The 27017-nt window shown below is 42.6% G+C and overlaps 1 protein-coding gene across 1 annotated transcript in view; it reads left to right on the top strand.

Annotated features, from left to right (window-relative positions):
• SH3PXD2A (SH3 and PX domains 2A) overlaps nt 1-15396 on the top strand; it is a 176028-nt gene extending 160632 nt beyond the window's left edge. The window contains exons 8-12 of the mRNA XM_008946908.1: nt 3320-3437; nt 9408-9742; nt 10576-10625; nt 12763-12882; nt 13015-15396. Of these exons, the coding sequence (XP_008945156.1) occupies nt 3320-3437; nt 9408-9742; nt 10576-10625; nt 12763-12882; nt 13015-14910 (2519 nt within the window). The 3' untranslated portion in view covers nt 14911-15396. The remainder of the gene's footprint in view (nt 1-3319; nt 3438-9407; nt 9743-10575; nt 10626-12762; nt 12883-13014) is intronic.
• Nucleotides 15397-27017: the final 11621 nt, after the last annotated feature.

Raw genomic sequence — 27017 nt, 5'->3', positions numbered from 1 at the left:
AGATTGATAGGGAAGTGAGGCTTTGGAATAGCACACTGAGCACTGGTTGCCAGGGTGTCAGGGAGGGCTGGGCAGAGCACAGCTACAAGTGTGTGGTATGAGCTGCGTATTCCAAACAGTGCAGAGATCCTTGCTGTGCATGGTGTAAATAGTGTCCGTGTCTGGGGAGGAGAGAGACTGGCACATACTAATTCTTCCATGCTAAGTGGGTTGCAGTTGGATGATGCAGATTTGAATTGTAGCTCTTTGCCAAACAGGCTTTGCTTCTTCATGTGTGCCTTCTTCAGATGCAGTTGCATTTCCAGTAGAGGTACCTCCTTCAGTTCAGCTGGGGAAGGTATCTTTGACCTGCAAACTAGAGGCAAAGAAACAAAGATAAAGTTGGCTGGTTGAGCTATGAACAGATCTCTGGTGTCACACACTAGGAACAGAGGTGCCGTTATTCCATTTTTGTCTTAAGAGGAGTAGGTCTCTCATCCCGTTATTTCCAAAATGCTGCCTTTTAGCTGATGTGTGTGCTTTGCAGCATGTAGTAAGGTTTATTCTGCCCACTTGGCCTCAACAGTGAAGTTGGCGTAACAGATGCTGCAGCTGGGGAACAAATTAAACTCTTGTTTGCATTTTTTTTTTTCTGGTAATTAAGCCAAAATTTAATGGCTCAAAATTAGATACTTTTGTATTCTGTGTAGATCTGGGCATATGACTTTGATGGTAGATCTGAGATGTTTCACCGCCTTGTGTTTTATACTGTTGCATGTCATAGTATCCGAATGAAATCAGCATGATACTTCAGATTTGTCAGTGTAACTCAGAGTAGTGTCTTCCTACTGGCTGATGCTCTGCTGATTCTCTCATGAAACCACTTATCTGTGTTCTCTTTCCAGTAACTTTGTGTATCCATCATGAAGTGTCAAATTATCTCCTCTTAAAGTCTTTCAAATAGTAATCTGATACATTGAAGTCCTGCTGGAGCAGGAGTCAGGAAAGCTGTGCTGAAATCTAGGAGTGAGCACCTCACTTGTGGCCTCCTACCCTGTCCTCTGCAGAAGAAGGGAGGTCACATCCCTGAAGAATGAGACCACACTGCCCAGCAAGAGGAGATGAATAGCTGGCTTTAGCTGCAGCAGGGACTGGTGCTTATGTGGAGGAAAAATAAGTTAAATAAACTTCTGATGTAGCTGTAGTGGCAAGGCTGAACTCTGATAGTCCTGGTTTTGATGCAACTTTGGTATCAGGGAGAGACAAAGCGGGGACTTCTTCCAATGCTCAGCAAACGCATAGCTTAGCTCTTTATTGCTGTCCAATAAATGTCCCTGGAAGTGTCTGAAGCAATGGGTGTCTGGGCAGTGGAGCTCTGCACCTGAGCTTTGCCTTGGGCCTCTCCTCTCAGGGATAGGATTTAGCTGCCCAGGGACCTTCTGGAGTTCAGTTCAGTCTAGTGCTTGGGGATTTGATTGCAGTAGAAACTGGGCTTGTAACTCTTTCAGCAGCAGTCGTTTGAAACAGAGGAAAACTGAGTCTGCCGTTACTGCACAGAGCAGAAACCCAGCTAGGAAAGCTGGCCTGGGACTTTGAAGTGGTTTCACTTGTCAGGTCCCATCTTATAGTAATTTCTGTGGGGGAGGTGTTGTCATGATGGTTCTAATGACAGACTAGCTGGAATTCCTTACTGGTTATAAAACAGTTAATGCAGCCCTCCTAAGGGAGAGCAGGAGAGGGTATCTTCCTATTAGAAGCAAAGGTTTTGACAAGTTTTACCCCATCAGAGTTAGAAAGATTCAAATGCAACCCATCAAGAGAAACAGACTTAAGAGATGTAGCTTTGCTGGATTTTCTGCCACAAGATGCCCTGCCAACATTTTTTCCGCTTTTCTGAGGTATTACTTCTTACTTTGTCTCAGTAAGGTGGTTGGTTTGGTTTTTTTCTCTTTAAAGTTTCCATGCTTCACCCAGCAGCAAAATGCAGCTGAGCCACAAACCCAAACAGATGGTTGGGTCTGCTTTGCTCTCTCCAAAGGAGTGTTTGCCTCAAGCTGCTGCAACTTTTTCATAGCTCCTTTGTTCTGCAGTGATCAGGAGCTCTGGATTCACTTAATTTTCTGCCTGCTCCTGCGGACTGACAACACTCTATTTCTTCCTGGCTGTGCCTTATTGTGGCGGCCGGTAGAAAGTGCTAGGAAGGCCAGTTGGGGTGCACATTGTTGCTTGCGTGCCCTGCCTTTGATCCAGCTACAGAACCCCATGCTGCTACATGCACTGTATCTTGGGTTCAGGAGGGAGGTTTCGCAACACCTTCCGTGCCTGCTGCTGCCGAGCAAGGCTGCTGGTTCACGTTTTCAACGCTAGTTGTAATTTTTTGGAAATTAACAGAGGAAAAGGTGGACCTTGAGTGTGATGGAAATGCTGCACGAAGTGACTCCTGGTGGGTAGAGGAAGATGCTGAGAAGTGCCTGTTCTGCTCTGCTCATCGGTTTGTTCTCAGCAAGTCTTGTCACCTTTGCCTGTCTGCAAAGGGGATAGATGCTGGAGGTGAATAGGGATTCTGGTTTTTGGCTCAAGTACCATGCTTGAAATTTAACCTGTGCTTTTGAAGTATGTGCCTTGGTTCTGGCCCTTCTTTACTACTGCCACACATGTATTTCTCTGGAGTGAGGTCTGGCAAAAGTATGTTTGCAAAGCACTTCACAACCCATGAATGCAAACGCTGCATGGTCTCCTGGCAAATGCAAAACCCTTTTATTCTTTTGTCGCTTTTAAAATGCCATTTCAAGCTCTTTGCCATAGACCTGCGCTGTCTGGGAGGTGGAAGGAAGGCAGCAGGATGGGCCAGCCCCCCTGCGCCGGGCAGGATCCGTCCCACTCGGGCGGCGGGGCTCGGGTTTCAGTAACACAATGCTTTGGGCAGCCATGTGCGTCTGCAGAGAGCCAACTGGCCGGAGCTCCCGCGGTGACGCTTGGCTGATTTGGCAGCCGGGTTGATTCTGTCAAGTTACAGTATGGGAGTTAAGTCCAGCTTCAAATCTTCTCCCTTACCAGCTCGAGGAACTTGGAAGGGGGGCGGGAAGAAGGGGGAAGCTCTCTGAGGACTTTGTCATTATTGGCATGGAAACGTTTTGTGATTATCAGCAGCAGGGCAGTGGCGAGGGGCTGATTATCTATCATGTCGTCAGCATAAATAATCAGTGGGCCCCTGAGCCGGGCTCCGCCTTTTGTAATGGCTCCACGTAATCACTGCAGAACAGTTTAAAAGCAAACAGAACAGAAAAACAGCTGGACTAATTCTGACCCTAACTGATGTTGCCTTTTCTCCCCTCACTAGAAGAGAAATATGTCACTATCCAGCCGTACGCCAGCCAGGGGAAGGATGAGATTGGGTTCGAAAAAGGGGTCACCGTGGAGGTCATCCAAAAGAACCTGGAAGGATGGTGGTACATAAGGTAAAGAAGCCATGCAGCCAGATCGCTGCAGAATCTGTGACAATGACCTTTTCTGATCATTCACTGAATGTTAGCATTTAAACAGTTCTGTAGCTGGGCAAGGGAGCCCAAATTATTCATAATGACTCTTGAACAAATGTAAAGAAAAGGCTAAAATGATACAGTGGTGGTTAAAGTAACTCTGGTGTCTGCAAAACGTGTGGACCATCCTGGTGGGGAAATTCTGAACTTGTAGGTTTTGTTTTTCTTCCTTCAAGTTAAAAGTCCGTATCTGAGTTTAGGTCTATGAGACCTAACAAGGCTTTCTGTTGTGTGTAATTTTAATGTGTTTCCAGTATAAGAGTTATTCTGCAACATGCTTAAATATATTTATAGCAATGCTGAGAAGTTGATTGTAATCTCTTGAGCTGTTTTGGACAGGCAGATAATGCTATTTTTTGAGAATATGAGAGCTCAATCTGCTTGCTACAGCCCTTTTCCAAACTTACTGATGGTTTCAAATAATTTTCCTGATTTCTGCCTGTCCACATTAGATATTCTTAATGTAGAGGAACTGGATTCCAAGGGCAGGCAAAGTTATCATTGTGTATCAAACTTAGTTCTGTATTTGAAATGGCAGCCATAGAGGAGACTTGTGACTTAAGAATCCCCTTTTGAAATGCTTAATGTAGGTTAGGTAAGTCTCAATAATATAAGGTGTTAGTATGAGTACTTAAGAGCTTTTTCTGCCTAGATTCAGGCAGCACTTCAGTTTTAGTGTACTTTCATATTATGCCCCTTGTTTTGTACCTATGTGCAAACCCAGCAGTGCTGTGACATCCCATTTCTCTTTAAATAAAATATTACATAACAGGTAGCTGAAAACAGAGGTTTATCTCTCGGGCAGTGCAAACCATCTCATCTAGTCATCTTTTTCTATTCAGCCTGCAATTATAGTGAATATATTTTTCCCCTTTTCCCTGCCCAAGCTAGAATTTGCTTTTGTTTGAACTCTGCTTGATATGTCAGCTATGAATGAGGAATGTGAAAATGCTGACTGAAGCAATGTTATTGTTTTTCTTAGTGTCCCTTACTTAGAAAACTTTTTTTCTCTTCCATCTAGTGCTCTTTTAGAGGGAATAGGCTCATAAAGATAGCAGTGGAGCCAGGAAGGCACTCTAGATAGGAGGAACTCAAAAATGCCTGGGTGATGCCTGGGTCTGGTGAGGTTACATTTTTTTCTCCTTTAACCATTCACTGAAGTGGAAGCCAAAGTTAGAGGAATGAAGAGCACATAGGTTTTCTGATGGGAGAGACGTTGCAAGATATTTCTGAGATGAAGCCTTATTACTACTGCAGGTTCCCCTTTATCATATTAACAGTTCTACAATAAGCAGAATTCTGCCTCCCTTTTCCTCACAATTGTTTGGACTAACCCAAAACACTTTTTCTATGTAAAGAAAGAAGTGCATTCTGGTGGACAGTGACACTTGCTGCAGTGGCTTAAGTAGCTCCTTCATGGGGATCTACTGGCAGGACAGTGGATGCCCCAGCCACCCTATGGTAGTTGGCAAATGCAGCATGCCCTTGGATTTTTTGTAAGAAGCATTTTGAGTTGAGCAGCCCCTTTTCTTGTTGAAAGGTGGGTTAGGTGCTTCCCATATCTGCGTGACCTCGGATGCTGGCTGACACCCAGCATTTCTGCTGCCTTGGAGCACAATGCTGCGGTCTTGCTGGAGGATTAAACTGCTCTTAGAAACAGGTTGGTTTCCTTCTGTGGGCAATACCTTTGGAAATGTTGATGTGGTGATCTATCCTTGCAAGCTGGTCTTTTGCAGCCGGGGTAGCCTGGGTAGATCTCAAACTTCTTCTGTGCTATTTATTAGACTTAAATTGATCTGACTCAGAAGGTTTCCTCTTTTGCAGAAATACACTTTTCTGAGTATTGAGTGCCCTAAAAGGAGCAGCTCCTTCTCCTGCACTGAGTGTGAGTGGAGAGGGAGCAGAAGGATTCTCCAGTTGAATCCTGCTGCCTTGTCTGCTAGGTTGCATAATAGAGACTGAGGACACGGTGTGTAAAAATAAAAACAAATCCAGCAGCTTGTAAATGGAATCCACCTTAAAGATATTAGCTTGTTCCACCTTAAATATGTAATTTCCCCAAATTCCTGGCCATGTGCTGATCCTCATTTCCTGCCCTTCTTTTTCTTTTTTTTTTTTTTTTCCCCCCCTTTTCTTTTTTTCCCCTGGTTTGCTTCCCTCTGGAGCTATTCCAGTGCTCTGGAGCTGGAAAGCAGATGTGACTCTCAAACTCAGACTCACAGAGGCACTTCTGACTTTTAACATTCCTATAGTTTGAATCCATTTTTTCCTTCATATAATATAAACAGGGAGGGTTTTGGAATTGCCGAGATACCAAATCACTGCATCTAATTCTTCAGCCTTCCCAGTTCAGTGCTGTAGAAGCTACAGGCAGTATTGGTGTTTTCCTTTTTGTCCTGTGTGTATCATGACTTTAAAACAAAATCATTTGGACTCTGGAGAAATGAAAGAGAGACTCTTACCTGGTTTTTTTCTTACTATTCTACTGAGTTCAGTGGACCTGTGTGCTCCCCAATATCATTATAGCTGCCATTAGCATCCATTATTTAGATCTCACTTTGTATCAGTTACTGTCTCACGGTTCCCAAGTGGATTGTAGGCCAAGTAGCAATATGCTAAGCAAGCTTTTTTAATTTTGTCATTCATTAGGAGCCTCAGCCCCTGTGAATGAAGTGCAGTTGAGACATGTTGGTGGCACTGAAATGAGGAATCAAAGGTGGGGTTTGAAATGTCTCCAGTAGGTTGTGAATACAAATGAAGCAAGTATACTTGCAATTCAGCTCTTAGATGTGAAATAAAGTTCATGACCAGTTTGGGACTTCTCTGAAGATGATTAGCAGTTCCTGTAGTTCTCCCCCATATAAATGGGAAGATCAGGTAGTCTTCTAAGGTGATGTTTGCAAAGGGCTTTGAGATTGCCAAATTCAAGGACTAAGGTGAAAATGTAAGCCTACTTGACTTACATAAGTAGCTTTTATTTGTGGTGATGCACAAAGAAACTGGCAGTTTCTGGCAACTACTGCTCAGCATTAACTTGAGTTTGAATTTACTAACTCACAGGAAGAAATAACCAGCAACAGCTTTTCTACCTAGGGTTTGTTGCCCAGAGTTATTAACTGTCCAGCTACTGCTGCTACTATTCATTGGAAGAAACTATGTGAGATCAGAGGTGTCTGATGCAGCAGGGTTATATGGGCTGATCCAAATACGTACAGTTGGCAGGAGAACTAAGAAGCCAGTACAGAACCTGCCTGTGGCTGCCTTTCTGATCTGAAACATGTTAAGTCTCTCACAAACGATGATGGATATAAACTGTTTTTTTCTTGCTGATTTTGCACAATCAAGCTCTGTTGAAAGTAAACTTTGGAACTTTTGGAGAGCTCAGTGCATTGGCTGATGTGACTTTCTCACAGATGAAAACCTTTACATCTCCAGATCACATGAAGTTATCAATATCCCTTTAAAAAAAATCTTCCCTGATGCACAGGCAGCAGAAAGCATTGGTCAGTAGCTCTGCAAAAGGGCCATCTACTGCAAAAGGGGATGAATACTAAAGTCATCAGGGCTGGAAGATGGCACTGAGAGATGCCCTGACACAATAGGGGATGTGGCACATATTGAGGCCTTTTTTTCTTTTTTTACTGTTTTGGGTTTGGGGGTGGGTTTTTTGGGTGGTTTTTTTTTGTTTAATTTGTTTGGGTTTTTTTGGCTTGGTTTGGGTCGGCAGAAAAGCCTCAAAGGGGACAGAATTGAATAAGTCCAAACTGTATCTTGACATAGTATCAGTGTTTGGATGCTGTGTATCTATTGGAAGTCAAACCAAGTCACTGCCATGTTGCTGCTACTTGTTAATCTCCATGTGGAAAAAAAAAAAAAGCTCAGAGCCGTTGGAATGCTTTCCTTTGACACCAGAATCTTTGAAAAAGATTGTCGCTAAATTCTCTGAGTGGGGAACATCCCATATCCTTGCCTTCATGTGTGACAGAAGGCAAGTGCATAGGGAGAGGCAGAATCCTAGTATCTGGCTGATCTAGATGGAAGTGGAGGAAAAGGCAAGATTTTGGACAGAAAGGTCCTTGTGGTTATTGGTAGAAGTACAGAATTGTATTTGCTTTTGTACAGAAAGAATAAAGTTGTTTAGGGAAGCAGACCTACGCTGCATTTTCATAGAATCATAGAATGGTTTGAGTTGCAAGAACCTTTAAAGGTCATCTGGTCCAATCCCTGTGTAGTGAGCTGGAACACCTTTAACTAGATCAGTTTGCTCAGAGCCCTGTCTGGCATGTCCCATCCCTGTCAATATTTAAGGTTATCTACCACCTCTCAAGGCAACTTGTTCCAGTATTTCACCACCCTCATTGTAAAAAATGTCTTCTTTCTATCTAGTCTAAATCTCCCCTCTTTTGGTTTAAAAAACTATCACCCCTCGTCCTGTCACAACAGACCCTGCTAAACAGACTGTCCCCATCTCTCCTTTAGGCCTCCTTTGAGTACTGAAAGTCTGCAGTAAGGTCTCCCAAAAGCCTTCTGTCCTCCAGGCTGAACAACTCCAGCTCTCTCAGCCTTTCTTAGTAGGAGAGGTGGCCCTCCTCTGAGCCCACTGTTTTCCCTGTAAAGTCCCAGTGCCACTCCTGAGTGTCTGGATTTGGTGAATAAGATCAGGATGTGCCCTGGTGCAGAAACCTCACTGCAAACCTCAGAATCCCAAGTGCTAGCATAGCAAAGTTGCTCATCTGCCAGAGAATGATTTGTTGATATATCCCTCTCCCTGCACCCACCCCCCAGCTCCTTCCTCTTGTGTCTAATGAGTCTCCATTTTCATTAAAGAGCCTAAGAGTCCCAGTGTTTTAACCTTTGAGTTTCCTGCGGATTTCCTGAGCACCAGGATTTTAATGGTGACTGGTTTCCCACTTACAGTTCAAGCGCTTGCTTTGGGTATCTTGAGAGATTAAAAAGAGAGAGGTTTCAGTGACTCACTCTGTAGCAAGTTAAGGTTTCATTAGGAAAGGCAGAGTTCCTCCATATGCTCCTCCCTGGAGTTTGATTGTAATCTGAAATCCCTGCTGAGGTGTTAGGAATGGCAGGAGTTAGAAAAAACATCTTCCCAGAAGCCCAGTTGTGGAAGAATGACTTCAGTTTGAAGTGTAGCATGAGCAGCTTGGGCTGGTGCTCTGAGAACACCTACTGGATTCGGGTGTCTGTTCCGATTTCCCAGTTTATTTCTTCAAATAGCCTCTAGCTTGTTCAGGAAAATTAGTCTCCATCAAAGCTATTTTTCCTTAATCAAACTGTTTCTCAACCTTGCAGTGCAAGAGGAAGCTTCAGTAGTTTGGGTCCTATAGTCTCCATAAGAGAAGCAGATCGTATAGGACTGGGAGTTAAGGGAGGAAGGGCAGTGGTTGTAATAATTGCAAAGGAGGAGGCTTGAAAGTAGATCGTATAAACTGCAGACACAGGGGCTCTGTAAATCCTTATTTTAGCCCTTTTCCATTTTGAATTGCCTCTAGGAAGTATTACGGCCATCATAGTTTACTCTCTAGCTTGCTTTTCTGCTCTGTCGGTAAATACCGAGTTTGCCTACTACTGTCTAAGCATGGCATAGAACAAACTGAGGAAGCCCTTTGCCTTGTGAGCAGCTGTATTTCTTATCCAGAGAGGCTTCTTCCTTGGGTTGAGATGTGGCTTTTAGCAGCAGTCCACAGTTCACTGTTTGCTCAGCTGACCTGGATATATCTAATCGATAGGTAACAAATGGAGGCCACAAAAGTTCACCCAAGAACTGCAAGTTTTGTTTTATGTTATCATCCATCGCTTTTGCCTTGGCTGTTATACCTGAAACGTCTGAGAAGGCTGTGCTTGATGTGATGATGTTTCCTTTTGCATCTGCAGGTATCTAGGCAAAGAAGGCTGGGCCCCAGCTTCATATCTGAAGAAGGCTAAAGATGATCTTCCATCTAGGAAAAAGAACTTAACTGGGCCAGTGGAAATCATAGGAAACATCATGGAGATCAGTAACTTGCTGAACAAGAAGTCATCCACTGACAAGGAAACTCAAGCAGAAAATGAGACTACAGAAACCCATATCACCAAGAAGGAAATCAGTTTGCCCATCCTGTGCAATGACTCTAATGGCAATGCGATGATGACCCCAGACAAGCAGGCTTCCAAACTGGCCCAGGGATCCCCAGCCATAGCAAGGATAGCACCACAAAGAGCTCAAATAAGTAAGGCAGTAAAGTAGTTTGGCTTGCAGTGAATTCTTGTTTTCTGCCTTTCAGGGCTGGCATTGTGTGTCAGTTAAGATCCCATGTATCCTGGCCTTGTAGCTGAATCCACACAAGCGGATCTTTGCATTGTCTCTAAATCTGCATGGAATCCAGGACATGGGTCTTCATTAGTAGTGATAAAATTTAACTTTGCTTTATACAAATGTTGACTGATTCCTCTTTATCTTAGCCAGCATGTGTTTGGTTTTTTGTCTTTTTCCTTTTGAAGATTTTTTTTCCTTTTGAAGACTAAACTGTGCCTCCCACCTCTATGTGTGGGAGATGTTAAAGTCAAGGAGACCACCTATGTATACTCTTGCATTTGCTCTGCTGTTTTTCTGAGGGAAGGTTGCTATAATGCTTTTAGTATTTCATCTGCAAAATGCAGATGCTAATGCTAGCCTGTGCAAGGAATGGCAAGGGGACAGTGTGAGTGTTATTATTTTAGTGGATTGTTTTTACTGCTGGGGGGAAAACCAGGTATTAGGCCAGTTCTTTGCTGGCCAATCTCCCATGAAGCTGGTCAGTTCCAGCAGAAAATACAATCCACTACTTTCTGGCAGTGATTTCCTCTTAAATTTGCTGGCTTAGCTGAGATGAATAGCTAAGCTACCTTGGTATTTCTAATATACCATCATAGTTGCCTGTCTTTTTTCATGGAGATGCTTTGGGTATTGCAAATACTGACTTCCAGTATTCTCAAACAGTGTAACAGCAGAGAGCTGCTGGAAAATGTCTTTAGCGGTACTTGCAAAGTTAAGTTATCTCTCCCTTTTCCCTTTCCTGCTCAGGTTCTCCAAACCTAAGAACAAGGCCTCCCCCACGAAGAGAATCCAGTCTGGTTTGTATTGGTTTATGGTATATGTTAGCAGTGGGGTGAGGTGTGGGGGTGGTTCATGAGACTTTCTACAGCTGCACGAAGCTGGGGGTCGGGCAGGGTGGGGAATAGTATCTCAGAGATCCTTTATTTGCATACCTGTTTATTTTATTAAGAATTGTGCAGACCTTTGGATATCCTAATGTTAACTAGGGGGTTCTGTGTTTCAAAATATTGCCCCAGCTAAGCAGATATTGAACCAAAGGGAGAACGTCCCAAAGCTACTGTGTTCTGTGCATAAGCATTAAAGCCCATCTGGCTGGCTCAGGTGGTTTAAAATTTCTCTGGGTGACTTCAGCCTAAGCTGGATCTCTTGACCTTCTCTTGTCTTTAGTGACTGGGTCTCTAAATTTCACTCTTGGGTATTTTAAAAGTGGCTTGGAATCTTATGGAAGAATGTATACTACATGAATGGGACCTCTGATGGTTGTTTATCCTCAAAGCTACCAGTGTGGAAGTTGAGAGCAATTTGAGATTAGGACTGTCATCTTCAGATAGGAACTGCTCGGTAGTTTATTTGCATGGAAGTAATGCTGATAACTTGTTTATAACTAGGCAATACATAGTGTTTAATAACTGCTGTGCCCTTTATGAGCTGTATGTGACTTGTCGTTGTTCTGTCATCCAAAATGCCTCTTAACAAACTAGATGAATAGCATATTAGCACTTTCTTCCTACTTCTCTTTGCATTATTTTCAATTAGACTTTGTTTTGGCAAGACTACTACACTTGATCCCATGCTAAAAAAAAAGGCAGCGATAATATATGTGAAACCCTGAACATGTCTGCTGTTTTCAATTATTTCATTTAATCCAAACCACCCTATCATCTGAAGGCATTTTATTATGCTGTACTTCTGCTGTATTTCAGCATTTATAGCGCAGCAACATCCAATTATAATGTTGTTAGACACGGTTCCTAAGGTGCAGTGATGCATTCTCTGTGAAATGCCACATGCTGCGCATGGTGAAACATGAGTCGTTAGTTACAATGAGGATATTTTAGAAATGGAGGAGCGTGTGAATATAGTGCAGTGTGCCATTTGCCTTTCTCCCTTTAGGGGCTTAAGGTCATTTTGTGTTTTTGGTTGTCCTGTGTCTGTCTGTGGCAGGTCTGACCTGTGTTCAAGAGATCCTGACATGCTGCAGTTCTTGTGTTAGAGCCATAAGCAGTGAAGTGCAGAAGCTGGGAAGCTTCATCATCATCATCTAGTCCTTCTGTAGATGACCAATATGCTAATCTGAAAAGCTTTCAATCTTGAAATTCTTAAAAGGACTCATTTATCACCTTAAAATAATTGTAACAAACTCTAAAGTGACAACTTAATGTAAAGATACTTAACTTTTAGAGAAGTTTGGTGCTGCCAGATTGACTGTTAATAGCAGTGTCCTGCTCCCTGTGGAGCCTCTATACCATTTAAATGCAGGTTGTGTGGGGATTGAATAGAGGCTCTGGTTTTCTGTTATGGAGAGGAACTCGAATGTTTTGATCCTATAATAAAGTCCTTCCTTTCTGCTATCACTTCTGAGCAAAGCTCTTCATAGGGTTGTATGAGACTATCTTTTTGTTTCTTTCTACAACAGATGCACGCTAGCTCATATCACTGACTATTTCAGATTGCTGTTAATCTGATGCTGATTTTTTAAACAATAATTTGTAAGGATTACATTTTAAGGCATTATATTAGATGATAGGCAGAATCTATTACAGGCTCGTTGCAATGCAGTTGTGTAGTTGTGGCAAGCCACCCACAACAGTCTTTCCGGACAAAATTTCGGTAAATGGGCTGTTGCTACAGTGATTGGAATGGCAGCTCACACTTTATGGCCCATCTGTAAAATGTTTTACTGTTCAGGTAAAGATTATCACGGCTTTAATAGCTGATGAAGGTGGCATGAACAGTGTGTATATTGAAAAGTTGCTTTCTTGTGACCCAAGTCAATTTATCAGCCTCCATTCTCGAGAACTGGGAAATTGTCATTAGGAAGTAGCACAGGAAGAAAAAAGATTTTTAGTGTGTAAAGGGAAATACATTTTTCAAACTGCTGTTCAGCCTACCACTTCTTCGCTTTACTTGAACAAAATTTCCTGTTTGCTGTAGGGTTTTCAGTTGCCTAAACCACCAGAGCCACCCTCTGTGGAAGTGGAATACTACACCATTGCAGAGTTCCAGTCTTGTATCTCTGATGGCATAAGCTTTCGTGGAGGACAAAAAGCAGAGGTGAGCCATAACAGTGGAGCTGGGAAGACTGTAATATTTGGCTACTGCAGGGGTTTGGATTGAAAGGGGAGGAGTGGAAAGCAATTGTTTGAGATTTTTTGTTCGAGTAATATGTTCTTTGTCATCTCTTAGGTTATAGAAAAGAATTCTGGCGGTTGGTGGTATGTGCAGATTGGAGAGAAAGAAGGATGGGCTCCAGCATCTTACATTGACAAAAGGAAGAAGCCAAATTTAAACAGAAGAACCAGTACTTTAACCCGTCCAAAAGTTCCTCCCCCAGCACCTCCCAGTAAACCAAAAGAATCTGAAGAAGGAACAACTCCTGGAACAACTACTTCAGGAGATACACAAGACTCTCCACACAAGCTGAAATATGAAGAACCTGAGTACGATGTGCCTGCCTTTGGCTTTGATTCGGAGTGTGAAGTGAGTGAAAGTCATCGTGAAGAGGGCACTCCTGAAAAGCGACTGTTTCAGCCCCTCAAGCCCTCTCCTGTGTCATCACTTCAGAAAGCAAAGTTCAAAGTAGGAGAGTCTTCGGAAAATGTTGCTCATGAAGAAGAGACCATCTATGAGAACGAGGGATTCAGGCGTTACGTGGAAGATGCTTTGTCCAATAAGGAATCTAGTGGAGACTCCGATTCTCAGAAAAGCTCCTCTCTCTCCTTGATCCGAAGGAATTCTCCATGTTCCAGCTCTCCAAAATCATCACTTGTGAAGCTCAAGACTGACAAAAACATCCAGTCTGATCCTGGAAAATGTCACTATTCCAGGAACGAGGAAACAAAACCAAGGTCAGCTTCAGATGTTGGCTTACGTAGCATACCAAGAACAGGTGTGAAGAAAGAGCCTGGGCAGAGTCCTTCCATCAGAGCAAAGCCAATCGTTAGGCCCAAACCCTTCCTAAACAAGGCAGACTCTCAGAGCCAAGAAAAGATGGATATCAGCACTTTAAGGCGTCAGCTGAGGCCAACTGGGCAACTCAGAGGTGGGCTTAAAGGTTCAAGAAGCGAAGAGTCTGAGAGCCCACCATGCACAGCTTCTGAGAACCAAGATGATTTTGTTAGGAGGGGCTCAGCTGATCTCATTACAGCCCCTTCCCGTGGCATTTTCTGCTCTAGCCATCCAGCCAAAACTGAGCATGAAAATGACTCTAGATGTTTCTATGTGACCACTGACTCCTACCAAAAGGTACAGGATTCTGAAATTTGCTTCCCAGCAGGAGTACAGGTAGAAGTGCTGGAAAAGCAAGCCAGTGGATGGTGGTACCTGAAATACGGAGACACGGAAGGCTGGGCTCCTTCCCATTATTTGGCTCTCCCCGATAACCAGCGAGAAACCACATCAGCAGAGACTGATGTTTCACTTGCCAGAAACAGGAAAAATGAAAACAAGTCAAACAGTTTAGAGAAGATAGAGAAGAGGGTTCAGGCTTTGAACACCATCAACCAGAGCAAACATGCAACACCACCCATCCCAAGCAAACCTCCTGGTGGTTTTTCAAAACCATCAGGGCCAGTCAAAATGAGGAATGGTGTGAGGCAGCTTGCTGTCCGGCCGCAGTCAGTGTTTGTGTCTCCACCTCCAAAGGATAACAACCTGTCGTGCTCCTTACGCAGAAACGAGTCTTTAACAACTACAGATCATCTTAGGACCGTCCGTCGTAATTCCTCCTTCAGCAACGCGTGGTCACAGCCGGGTGATGCAAAGGGAAAGCAGCCTGAGCGGTCAGGTACGGAGGGCTCAGAGACCACCTCCAACCTCCCTACCCAGAGGAATGGGATTCCTGTGTCCACGGTCAGGCCAAAGCCCATTGAGAAGTCCCAGTTCATCCACAACAATCTCAAGGACATCTACGTTTCCATTGCAGATTATGAAGGGGATGAGGAGACTGTGGGGTTTCAGGAAGGTGTTTGCATGGAGGTCCTTGAAAGGAACCCAAATGGCTGGTGGTACTGCCAGATCATGAATGGTGTAAAGCCATTTAAAGGCTGGGTGCCGTCAAATTACTTGGAGAAAAAGAACTAATATTGCAATATCGTTAATATCCCTAATTTATACTGTTCCTGCTGTGTACATGTGGAAAAAAATAATTGCTACACAAAAAGACGTTTCCCTGTGCTCCAGTTTGTACAAAGGGACAAAGGAGTCTATGCTGAGGACAAATCTGCCGTGCTCAGAAGTGGTTTGTGGGGTTAATGTGTCGTAAGGAACTATGAGGAAGATGCAGCATAGTCAAATGCCTTTTTGTGAAGTTGTTAATAATCTTGTATGTGTAACAGGGTATGACATCCCATCTTTCCCATTATTGATAAGAAACCAAATGTGTGCCTTTTGTGAGAGAGAAATACACATGCATCTACTTGGGGAATTTTGTGCCAAACTCTTTTACAATCTTGGCTTCCTTTCTCCTCATTCTTGTCCGTACGCGGAATACTCAAGAGTTTTGGATGCATTTCCACAACTTGGTGAGAAGCGAATGGAAATTTCTGAAACACAGAGGGACTCTAATCCTTTGGAGAGTTCACTTATTTTCTACTGTTCTCAACAGTTGATTGGTCCAGAGTTGGAACCTTTTCGTCGTGGAGAGATTTGGCCTTTGACTTCAGCTGTATTTTGTTGTTACTGCTAACTCACCGGAAAAGGCCATCAGGTGGTGTTGGTTGGGGGCTTTTTGTTTCCTTTTGTTCTGTATTGTTCTTTGAGTTGGGATTTCAGGTGTTCTAGGGCAACAATGCCTACTGGTGCTTGTAAAAACAAACCTACAGACCCCATGCTTAAACACACAGATTACTCTGTAGATTCCATGTTTAGTTCTGAGCCTGACTCCTTTCAGGTGATCCTGGTTGATTCTCTTCCCAGAGTTGGGTTTCTCAAAACTTTTCATGGTATCAAAATGTACAAAAGCCCCTTAAAACACTAAAGACAAAGCTGTCAAATGTATTATTTCTGATTTTGCAATCTGGCACGAATCCAAGCATGCTGACTGCTGGCAGGGCTCACCAAGGTATTAATTAGAAATAGCCGTAACCTTCTGCAAACATGGTGTTTACAGTGGCGGGGGGGGGAAGCCATCAATCTCAGTCTGTAAATCCTTAATTTGTATATTTTGGGGGTATTGTTTTTCTGTGCTTTGTTGTTGTCTTTTCTGTGCATTCTGGGTTTACTTTTTTTTTTTTGTCTTATTTTACCAGAAGAGACTTAAAACTGAAGTAGAAGCCAAATACGTGTTTCTGTTCCCACTTGAATCCAAAAAGTACATTTGTACTGGAAAGTGTGCCTGGGCTTCTCAAGCTCAGAGGTTTAATATCAAAGCAATTAGGTCTATAATGCATCTAACCAAGAAGTTGCCTCTTCTAGTTCCATTTCTGTTTTGCCTTTCACAAATTGTGCTTTGAAACGTGGCACGTGGTGGGGTTAGTGTAGTGGGAAAAGGCATCCATTAGAAAAGGCTAGTAATACAGAGTTATTTGTGAGGTAGCCAACTCTTATGCTGTAAATATCATTGGCTAAATCCCTACTGTACTTGAGGAAGTCACGTTTTTTTTTTGTAATGGCCTTGTTAATCACTCAAGAGCAACATCTAGTTCCTTTAAGTAATAGACAACATTGTAAATCTGTTTTAAGGGGAAGGGGACAGACCATTTCACTACTGGTTTACACAAAATGATACATGCCCTTTTGTCTGCCAGAGTTTTGTGCTGATTTGGATTGGCAAGTAAAAAGGTTATCAATACTTTAAAAAAGCTGGGATCAAGGGGCTGAGTAAAGTAACACAATATTTTGTGTTACTGGGGATGTTTCTCTGCCAAAAACCAAAACAAAACACAACACCAAAAGAACAACCAACCACGATTTATATGTTGTTCTTGCTTTTTTTTTTTTTTGTGTGGTCTGGGGTTTTTATTAATTTCCATGGTAACATTGGGAGAGTTGCCCACAGCTAACATGACTGATGTCCTTTTGGTAGCTGAAACAACATCCAGGTGCCACAACTGGCTATGAACAGTGCTGTGGTTTGAGCAGCTCTCTGCATCCTGGTGGGGAGGGGGGCTGTTTGGTTGGGATCCCTTTAAATTGTGGTGGCAGGAGAAGGAGGAGTATCTGCACAGCAGCTTGTATCACAGTGTGCAGGGTCCTCTTTGTACCGTAATGTCTTACCATATAATATATATGTATAGATCCAGTTAGCTACATCTTACTGGGTGTGTATCTGAGGCATTGTGGCCCTGTCTCTCATACTTCTCCCCATTTTTAGTTGTACTAATATGGTAGCAGCCATAAAAGACTGCTGGAGCTGTTGTGAGATTATAATAGAAGTATTATATTCTTCTGCTGGACAGTATTAAATAGAGCAATACATAGAGTTATCTGCTAGACTGCAGTACTAATAGTAGTGACTTAGTGACTCGTATTAATGTTGTTTATGATTTATTTTAACAATAATGATGCGGAAGTGGTTCATTATTTTGAATTAATGCACTTTAACAATAAAACCAAAATGGAAGCCAATGCAGAGAACTAAGTGCATTATTTAAAGGTGCAGTATATAATTATCATTTTCTTGAAGCACGTATTTATTAAGAATTAACTTATTTAAAATATTCGAAAGTTTTGTTTAAAGACATTCCCACTAGGTCATCTCTTTGGGGGGATGTAAAAGCACAGCTCCCAGATCATCTGCATTGAGCCACTGAATTCTCTGACAGGAGCCCCTACCCATGGAGAGGAAAGCAGCATGCAGACAGGAGAGGCTGGGCTGTTATAAACACACTTGCATCCACCAAAGCCGAGCCCAGACCACCTCTGAACTGCAGGAGTCCTTGCAGGACTCGGGGTGGCAGAGCCTTTTTGGCAGACCGTTGTGGTGCCTGACTGCTGTGCCTTGCACAAGGTTGGTCCTTTGTGGCTGTGGGCTCGCCATAAAGCTCAGGCTAGTGCGAGGGCTTTCAGGATCTGCCTGTGAAATGCAGGCTGGCTCTGTACCAGACATCAGTGTGTCCCACAGCTCTTTCCACCTTGCTGCCTCATTTCTCCAGCTCTGGCTTCTGCAGGGAGGTCGTTTGCTGAGCTCCAGGTGATGCAGGAGATGACACAGAGTGAGGGTGCCTGCAGTGCGGCCAGGGTTTTCTCAAGCAACAGCCCAGTGTCTCATGGCTCAGTTACTCCTTTATTCCATGGCAAAGGCTTCATGGCCCTCTGAGGAGTGGCCAGAGCCTGCAGGTGGGGGCTGCAGAGCCACACTTGTGGCCTCTTTCCTCCCTCTGCCCCCACCTGCACCAGCAAAAAGGGGTGGGGTGCAAATGACCTACTTGATGCTAGAAATGAATGTGGGCCACTGCCCAGCATGCCAGGCTTCCCACTTGGTGGGAAAGCTTTGGTGTGGGTTTCCCTTTATTTGGTGGCCGTTTTAACTGCTTGTGTTTAAAAGGGTACTTTTAAGGTAAATACCCCCCAGTGCAGTTTTTCCCTCCTCCTATCTTACCATTGTCACAGCATCTCTCACTGGTCTCTTTTTTTTTCATTCTTTCAGCTGAGAGATATCAGGAAAAGAATTTTTTCCATCAGCGAGCAGCTACTTTTGGTCAGCTCCACTGATACCTGCAATAGCAAGCCCTTTCCAGTGTTAGCTGTGAAGCAGAATATAAGTCCTTGAGCAAAAAAAAAAAAAAAGCTGACTGCAGAGCAGGAAAACCTGGCAGAGTGCCTCAGAGGACAGTGTAGTGATAGAAGTGTTGTAGCTCTTTTCTGAAAAGTTGATGTCGCCTTAAGCTTTATTTACTAAATTTGTCAGAACTGACACTGGATTGAGAGCAATATTTAAATGTACCATACACCTCAGTGAGCACTCAATGCAGAAATCAATAGTACTGTTTAAATTTATCTTTTTCTGGTTTATTCTTGAACCAGATTAAGAGGAAAAGCTCTGCAGGGCTTGGGCAAAGCCATTTGCAGCTGAATGGGGCCCTCCTCCGGGGGGAGAGGCAGCTGCTGTCACCACACTGCTCTCACCCGCTGTCCGTGCTTTCCAAAAACTCTTGAATTTGGACCAGCAGAAAATCCAAACTCCAATGCCAGAGAAAAAAATTTAAGAATGTGAAAATTGTCTTGCTGTATACTGCAACTTTAATAATAATGAGCACTTCTGAGTTTGTTATTGAGGTTTATATAATGCCTGAAAAGTTTAATTGCTGGTTTCCCTTGCCTCCCCTTTCAAAACACTTTCTCAACAGCAAGAGTAATAAGGTTTTGTTAGCAGCCCTTCCCCGTGGGAGGCAATTTCTGTTCATTGTTTTGGCTCTCATGCCTTGCAGTGGCTGGGTGTAGTCATATGTACTGGTCCTTTTGCAAGGCAAACTTTTTAAGGTAAAAGATAGGATGGGCACGTGTTGAGATACTTAACTGATGTGTCAAAGTGAAGTTTTTGAATTGATATGTACAATAATAGGAAATACACAATAATAAAGGACTGAATTTGACTCACGGCTAGATGCTAGAAGATGGAATTTCACGTCTGCACGGGTATAGCTGAAAGATGGATTTGGCCCTTGTGGATACACACCCCAAAGACTCCTTCCGTTATGATGTTATAAAGTTTGACGAAGGCATTATATAATTGATTTCATCACTTTCAGAACTTAATGAATCTTATTTTATTGTAATATATATTCATTGCTTTCCTCAGTTAAAAAGAAAGTTACTGCTTTTATCTTATATGAAAAACAAGGGAATTTGGTAAAGCATTCATTATTTTCATATTACTAGCATTAACAGAATAGTAGAACTAGTACTATTTAATTTTAGATCTTCATAGGTAGCTTGTTAATAACTCATATCTTCCTGTGTTGTATCCTACTATTTTTTTCTATTTTTTCCCAAATACTCTGCATTCTTGAGAAAAAACAAATCCAATGAGTGGATAAGTGCAATATTCATAGAATAAACAGGCCCCTCATCCAGGACTTGGAGTGGAACATGCAGTGTGAAATGGTTGTAATTCTCTATTCATGCACTCTTAGGGTAAGGGGCAGGTAGGTGAAGACAGGACCCTTGGGTAGGTAGGGAGTGATAGCTGGGGTGGTTTGGGGTGGGAATGGCTGTTTTTCATAAAAAAGCATCACCTGTTACTGAAAGTATAAGGATTATGCAGCATGTTGCCAGGATTGTGTACAGAATGTGCATTAACATCCTTGTCAATACAAGACTTCTGAGCTATGCTTAAAACACTCCATAGGTCATCCATGCATGACACTGTCTTCTGGTATGTCTCTGTCGGTTGTACCCTCTGTTACATATCAGAATTGATGATATTTTAGAAGGGAAGATAATCTGCTGGTGCAGTCCCAAGTTTTGATACTATATTGTTACTTATATTTATTTCAAGAACTGTGGGAATATTTTTACAGGTCCATATTTCTTTTCTTCACCTATTGTTAATCTAAAGGAAGGGGAAAAAAAAAAAAAAAAAACAAACGCATTTTATCCGGGTTAGTTCTCACCTGCAGAATTTCATAGCTGATTTGGTTATTGATTTCGTATTTCTTGGCTTCAAAATGCTGATCTCTCAGGTCCAAAATAAGTTTGGCAGAAATTGTGCTTTTCAAAAGAGGTTTTGTCTTAAATTCTATTGGAATGGAAGGCAAACTGCCATCTGTTCAAAATAATGTGACTTTCCAGGTAGCAGCAAAATCTACTACCTTTGAAAAACTGGACTATTTTTCTAAGATGGAAAAGAAATGTGAACGCCAGAGCATTTGATTTTTTGAACTCTGGGAAGTACATCTCCTGTGGCTCTAGTTCACGTCCCTGGAGAAGAGGTGTACCTCAGCTTTCTGCTTAATTTTTGTCCTGCTGTTAAGTTTGTCAAAAAGCCTTAATATTACCAGAGACCTCTGCGTTCGAACAAGAACTGAATTCTGCAGTTGTACTGAAATAGCATCAGTTAAATGATTTTTGGAAACCTCTAATACTTTACAAATTAATTTGGGTTTGAGGCAACAACTTAGTTATCTGATGTGCTCTTGTCTAACCTGGCAAGAAGGCCGTGAGCATCAGTAGAGTTACACTGACAGAAGACCCGCGGTGGAGCAAAGTGCCTTGCGGGTGCTCCGCATGGACCATTCTCACCAAAAGCAAATGCCATGTGCCCGGTTTTTGCACCTCTGAAGGGTGCACAGGGCTGCCAAGCCTTGGTGTTGATGTGCCACAATCCACTTCCCTGCAGGTCTTGCAGCTTTTTAAAACCAACTGGAGCTTTGCTGCTATTTGCTGTTGGCTTCCCATCACCAGTGGCTCCTTCTCTGGCAACTTCTGATGCTGTTATCCATGTAGCAAAGTGCTGTGTATAAATGCAGTGTTTGATAGCTGCTGGCAGTACCAATATGATGGTCGGAGAGCAAATGCTTGTGTAAGTTATTTTCTTTTGCTTTTAGGTGCTTGGTAGAAGCAGGGACCACCAATGCAGCGATGCATGAGGAATGTGCCTGCACACTTGAACTGTTTGATGGCCTCTGCTAGCTCTACCCAGTGCTTGCGTTTGTCTCTCTCCCTCTGTGCTGCTTAGTAGTCCTGTTTGTTGTCTGTGTTCATAGTTTCCAAATAAAGTACTGTATGTAGGGCTGGATCCAGAAGCCCCCACAGTCAGCTGACTTTGGGTTGGAATGTAGGTTGCTGTTGCTGCTTTTCCTCCTTCCTCTTAGGCCCAACTTGGAGCAAAGCACAGATGTCTGTAAGAAGTCATCCGTAACTCCAGTTTGGGCTGTCAGTTTTGTGGGGTATGCATGCATTGCCAAGGGTAGAATGAGGATTTTTCTTCCTGAGTGCCCTCACATCAGGGTTTGGGCTCCACAGTGACTCCTGGAGAGAAAGCTGCGCCGCACCATGTGCGGGCCTGACTGGCGTAGGCAGAACAGATTAGTTTTTCTCATTTCTATAGTGTCAGGGCTGGGCTGGTCCCATCAACAATGTTCTTCATTTGTTATGGCAACAAGGGTAGCATTGATTCTAGTTGGAGAGTGCAATTTTTTTTGGTTGCTTTTTTTTTTTAATAAATACATTTGGTTTAAAGCTTCACACTGGCATTTTACAGACCTGTTCTTGTCAATGTAAGCCACTACTGTCCTGAGTTGAGACTCCTGTTTGTTACTGAATCAGAATAATGGGAATTATATAGATAATTTGGAAAGAAATGAGAGGTAACTATATTGACTGGGAAACATAAAATATGAGGAAAATGTTTCTTGTAAGGCCATAAATTATTTGGTCTGACACTGCAGGTGCTTTCTTTGTATAGATGGTTTAACTGCTCTGTTAGAATTTGTCATTATTGAGAAGTTGAGTTTTTTCACTCTATGATAAGATGTGACAATCTGTATCCTGAAGCCAATGGTCCACCAAAGGAAGATAAACGTGGTTTTTGTGTTTGCTGAAGTGGGTTTTTTTTGTGTCTGGGAGTTTGCATACACTGAGGTTTTGCTGATGGAGCAAGCAAGAGCAGCTGTTCCAGGTCTGCCCATGTTGGCCCTCTGTGAAACAGCCTCTTGTTAGTGGCACTTTTGGGAACACTTCGGGTTTAGTGATTGCTTCCTGATGCTCAGGGTTATTTGGTTACAGTGGTACATGTCTTTCTTGGTCCTTGCTTGGTGGAGAAGAAAAACAGGAGAGGGAGAATCACTTCACACTGTAGCAGAAATTTTTTAATATAATGTTTCACTTTAAAATAATTCTGGTTTCGCTAGATATTCCTCTTCAAAGTTATGTTAGTTACTCTGTAATTGACGTCTGAAATTTAAGCAACATCACAGCTTTTGCAGTGCAAACAGTTCTTTTGTGGTTTGAGAGCTTGTTCTTGAACTGCTTCTGGGTCACCGGGGAGGTAGTAATAAACAAAATCCTATTGGGATTTACACTGGAGGGGCATCAAATTCTGTTCTGACTCTGAGTCCCTCTGAGCATCCAGATTTGGTTTGGTTTTGTCTCCTAGAAGCAGGGCTAAAAGAAACCAGTGCAGTCACAGGAACCTAGTATGTAACAATTAGTAAACTGAAACAAATAAGAAAGGAATTTAAACCTTTTAAAAATTGAAATATTTCAGTGAATAGCTGACTTAACTATTTCCTGTCTTGGATTTTCAGGAGGGTAGAGGGGGAGTTGTAATTGTTTCCAGTCTCTAGAAGGAATTTTTCTGAAGCATGCTGAATAGGCTTGCTGAAAAGACTTGCTCATTACTCATGAGGAGTTCAAAACCTGGAGTATTGCAAAGCAAAGTGTGCATAGCATTACAATGAATTTTTTGTACTGAAGGTCCAAACTGAATACTGTGGGGTTAGTAGTGTGCAAAGGTGCATTTCTGCTGTCCTGCAAACTTCACTTTACATCAGTGCTGTTCCTGTATTGCAGACTTAATTGCAGACAGCAGTGCTCATTACTCTGCAGTGTTTCAGGAGAATCAGGGAGATGATCTTCCTCAGTTAAGACTCAATATCAAATTTCATGGCAGGAGAAGTCTTGCTAGCAGTTTGGATGCTGCTTAGGGTATAGTTCAGATGCAGGTAACTTGAGGTGGATGTTGAAAACAGTTCAGCTGGACATGTGTATCTGTAGTTGTTTCCACAGCTGTTAGTTAACCCAGATTATCTCTGGAAATGGTGGGTAGTCAGATAATGGGAACCTAAACCTGTTGGTGAATAAAGGCTGAAATCTGTTTGAGCCATTGTGTTCCCCTCTGTTAGCAGAGGAATTGCAAGTGTCTGGACTAGAAACTCCTGTGGATTCTGTTGTCCCAGATTTGTATTTGATTAAAAAAAAAAATCAAAAATCCCTAGGCCTGGTCGAAGTGAGGCTTTGTAGTGAGTTTCCTGGCTGGTTGATGTTCTTAATGAGACATTGAATATTAGATGCTGTTGTCATTTCTGTGTTGGTGTAGTGCTCCATTCTGTAGCGGCTAGGTGGTGGGAATGTACCTGATGGGAGCTTGGGAGAGTATGTCGGTGACCAGAGATAGAGAAACGTGTGGCTGGTCTTAGTGTGTGTGGTCAAGTTGGTGACACCTTTTTTGCCTTTGTTTGTTTGTTTTCTTTTTAATGTGGGAACCGTTCTGTCTGTTCTGCTTGGAAAAGGTCTAGAAGTTGGTGCAGTTTCTGTTGCAGTATATATGAGAAGGAATAACCGAGAGCTTTTTTTAAATTTCTTTGAGAGTTTATGGGCAGGAGTGCATTCAGTTTGGTTTGGGTTGCAAGTTAAGCCAAGAGGAAGAAAATGAGTCTAGGGATACACCTTTTTTTTTTTTTTTTTTTTTTTGTGGTAACAGCTTTGGGAACGTATATTCTTGTGGCCTCTAATCCAGCTCCACAGAAGGTAGTGAATATTGTTCATCATGTAGATGTTAGAACTTTTGACCAAGTACTGATTCCTGCAGAGGTGACAGGTATTTTGACATTCACAGCATTACTTCTTAATGCACCTATAACAAATATGAGCTAGAGACAGAAATAGTAACTTCAGCCTCATGCATTATCCAATTTTTGTTTAATAAACTAGATGGTGACCAGTTGGATAAAACTGTTTGTACAGTAAACAGTTCCTGCAAGGGTCCAGGCATGCTTAGGTCACTGAGTTGTTTTCCTGAAAAAGGAAATAGTGTGCATGATAGAAAATGTTGCCTTTCTTAGTCATTCCTGTAGAACTGAATCCCAGAAAAATGACATTTTTGTACTTCACAGTACCTTTTGCCGTTGATGGCAAGAGTTATTATTCTTGAAGGGTCAAATACCCCAGTCTGTCTGAACTGGCACAAAACAGAAGACCTTTTTGTGACTGGTCCCTGAGTCTGCATGTAAACATGGTAGATTTGATGCAGATTAGAGTACTAGTTAATAAAGATGAGTAACTTCTCTATGGGCCAACATATCCCATGCATTATCAGTGAGGAAAACATAGCTCTCCTTTTTGCCAAGTGACCCTGCAGAAACATCCCTCAAGCTTTAGCACAGATCAGTTGGGGACCTGTGATGATTTAGCAGTTACATACAGTACTGTGGGCCTGATTCTGTGACTGGGTCAAGCAAATTCTGGCCCAGTGAGAATTAATGAAACTATCATAGCACAATGTTTTCATTTGCTCTGGATGTGATGGTGGTGGTGGTGGGAAACGGTTGCACAAAGCATTATCTCCACCCTCATCCACGCCTGCAGACTTTACTTGACTGTAGTGCCCAGTCCAGAACTGGTTTCAGAGCTGTTCTCATGGTTATATTGTAGGCTGAGTGCAGTAAATGGAGAGCTGAACAGCACTCGGTCAGCCTGTCTGCTCACATCCTAGGTGTGGGTGACTGGGTCAGGTGTTTGCTGCCCTCTCTCCATGACCACATGCCGTGCCCAAGTGCTTGCTCAGAGACCTGCAAAACAATGGAAAGCACTTGAAGTTGGTTTTTTTTTTCTCCTAGAGCAGCACATTCTGAGGCAGTGAACTGAAAACAGTTGTTTGGGAGATGTTAATCATGTTGGTGCCTGTAAACATGAAAACTCTGCTTGGGTCTCTCAACAGAATAAGAAACGCAAATTGCCTCGCACTGTTGTGCATGTGAAGACGCAGAGCAAAAACTTCAGATTGCTGTGCCTAAAATTAGATCTCAGCATTTCTCCTTAGGCATTCATTAGAGATGATGTTATCTTGAAACTGAATAGCATTTAATAATTTTTAATTAAGACTGCTCAAAAACTCCTGGAGGAGGAAAAAAAAAAAATTTTCTGCATGCTTGTAGATAAAGGAGTTGCAATAAATGTAAAATATTGCCAGGTGCTTTATGAACTTAATTTTTTTTTCCTAGGATTGTCACAGATCATTGTGAGTGTTTCCTGGCCCACACTAGTGCTGTGGCACAGCAGTTGGGTATCAACAGCTCTGCGAAAATTCAAAGCCATGAACATGTGATGGACATGTGTGTATTGGGAAAGATGAGCCTACAAAGGGCCTGGAGTAAGCTACACTTGGTAAAAGAGCTCCTGATTTGCATATTTCAGATACTCTGAAATAACTTGCATTTAGGTAACTTCAGCTCCTTCCAGGAATCTGCCATCGCACTCCCTGACAGCATACAGGTGCTGCTGTGGTCTGCTGGCTTTTGGAGGGTGGCAAATGCTAGTGGAGTGGGAAATTCAGGATGCACACTGTCACTGCCCTTCCTGTTCTTCAGCCATGCCTGAAGTCAGAGCTCTGCTGAGCCAGAGCAGGCTCAGACCCTTGGCACGGTGTCTGCTGTGTCCCACAGGGCCAAGCTCAACTCTGCCAAGCACTTCAAGTGATGTTCACTGGTGCTGTGTACTGCTGCACAGTGATGATGCTCTCCTGCCCATGTGCATGGGACCTGGGCAGGTTGTGAGGGACTCCCAGAGTCTGAGGGCTGTTTTCTCAGAGTTATTACAAGGTCTTGCAATGTGAATCTGTGATGTTTTCAAAAACTCAGGCAGAAAGGGCCTGTTAAACAGACTGTACCTGTCATCTCCCAGTTCATTGATTGCTTGGACCAAAGGTGGTGCTAAATCTGATCTTTGTCTGTAATATTTATATTTTTGTTGGACTTTTTTAAGTGTTTAATAAAACAGATGCAGTGTCCTTCTTACATGAGAAATCTAGTCCCAGCTTGAGACATGGCAAAACTCACTGGACCTTCAGGGTCCAGAATTGTTGCTTGTTAACAATTTGAGCAGGCTTGCAGTGTTCTGTGGGGAGGTGGGAAAAGGGTACTCTATCTTCAAATGCTTGCAGACTGTAAGAATTGACTTGTGATTTTTTTTGTTGTTGTTTGTTGGTATTTTGTTTACATTGCCTCTTATGCCCTAAGGAAAAATAAATTTTTGACCTTTTTAATTGTGATGCAGTTGGTTTGTTTTGGTTTTTTTCCAATTTTTTTCAGTACTACTCTAATTCCACTTGTATTTGTCAAACCACTGAGTTTAGCTGTCCCAGAATAACTTACAGCTTATGCGTCCATGCAATTGCAAATTTCAGTTTAGACTTAAATAGCTGAAGGAGGTTCTTTCATCCCCTGGCCCTGAGCTGTTATTGTGTGCTGTATTTTTATCTCTTTTCTAATCCACAAAGTTTTATGGATTGCCCACCTCTGCCCGCAAACATG

This window comes from Merops nubicus, unplaced genomic scaffold (genome assembly GCF_000691845.1).
Source record: "Merops nubicus isolate BGI_N331 unplaced genomic scaffold, ASM69184v1 scaffold16739, whole genome shotgun sequence".
NCBI lineage: Eukaryota > Metazoa > Chordata > Aves > Coraciiformes > Meropidae > Merops > Merops nubicus.
Note: the sequence above shows the minus strand (reverse complement) of the source record. Positions and strands in the feature narration are given on the sequence as shown.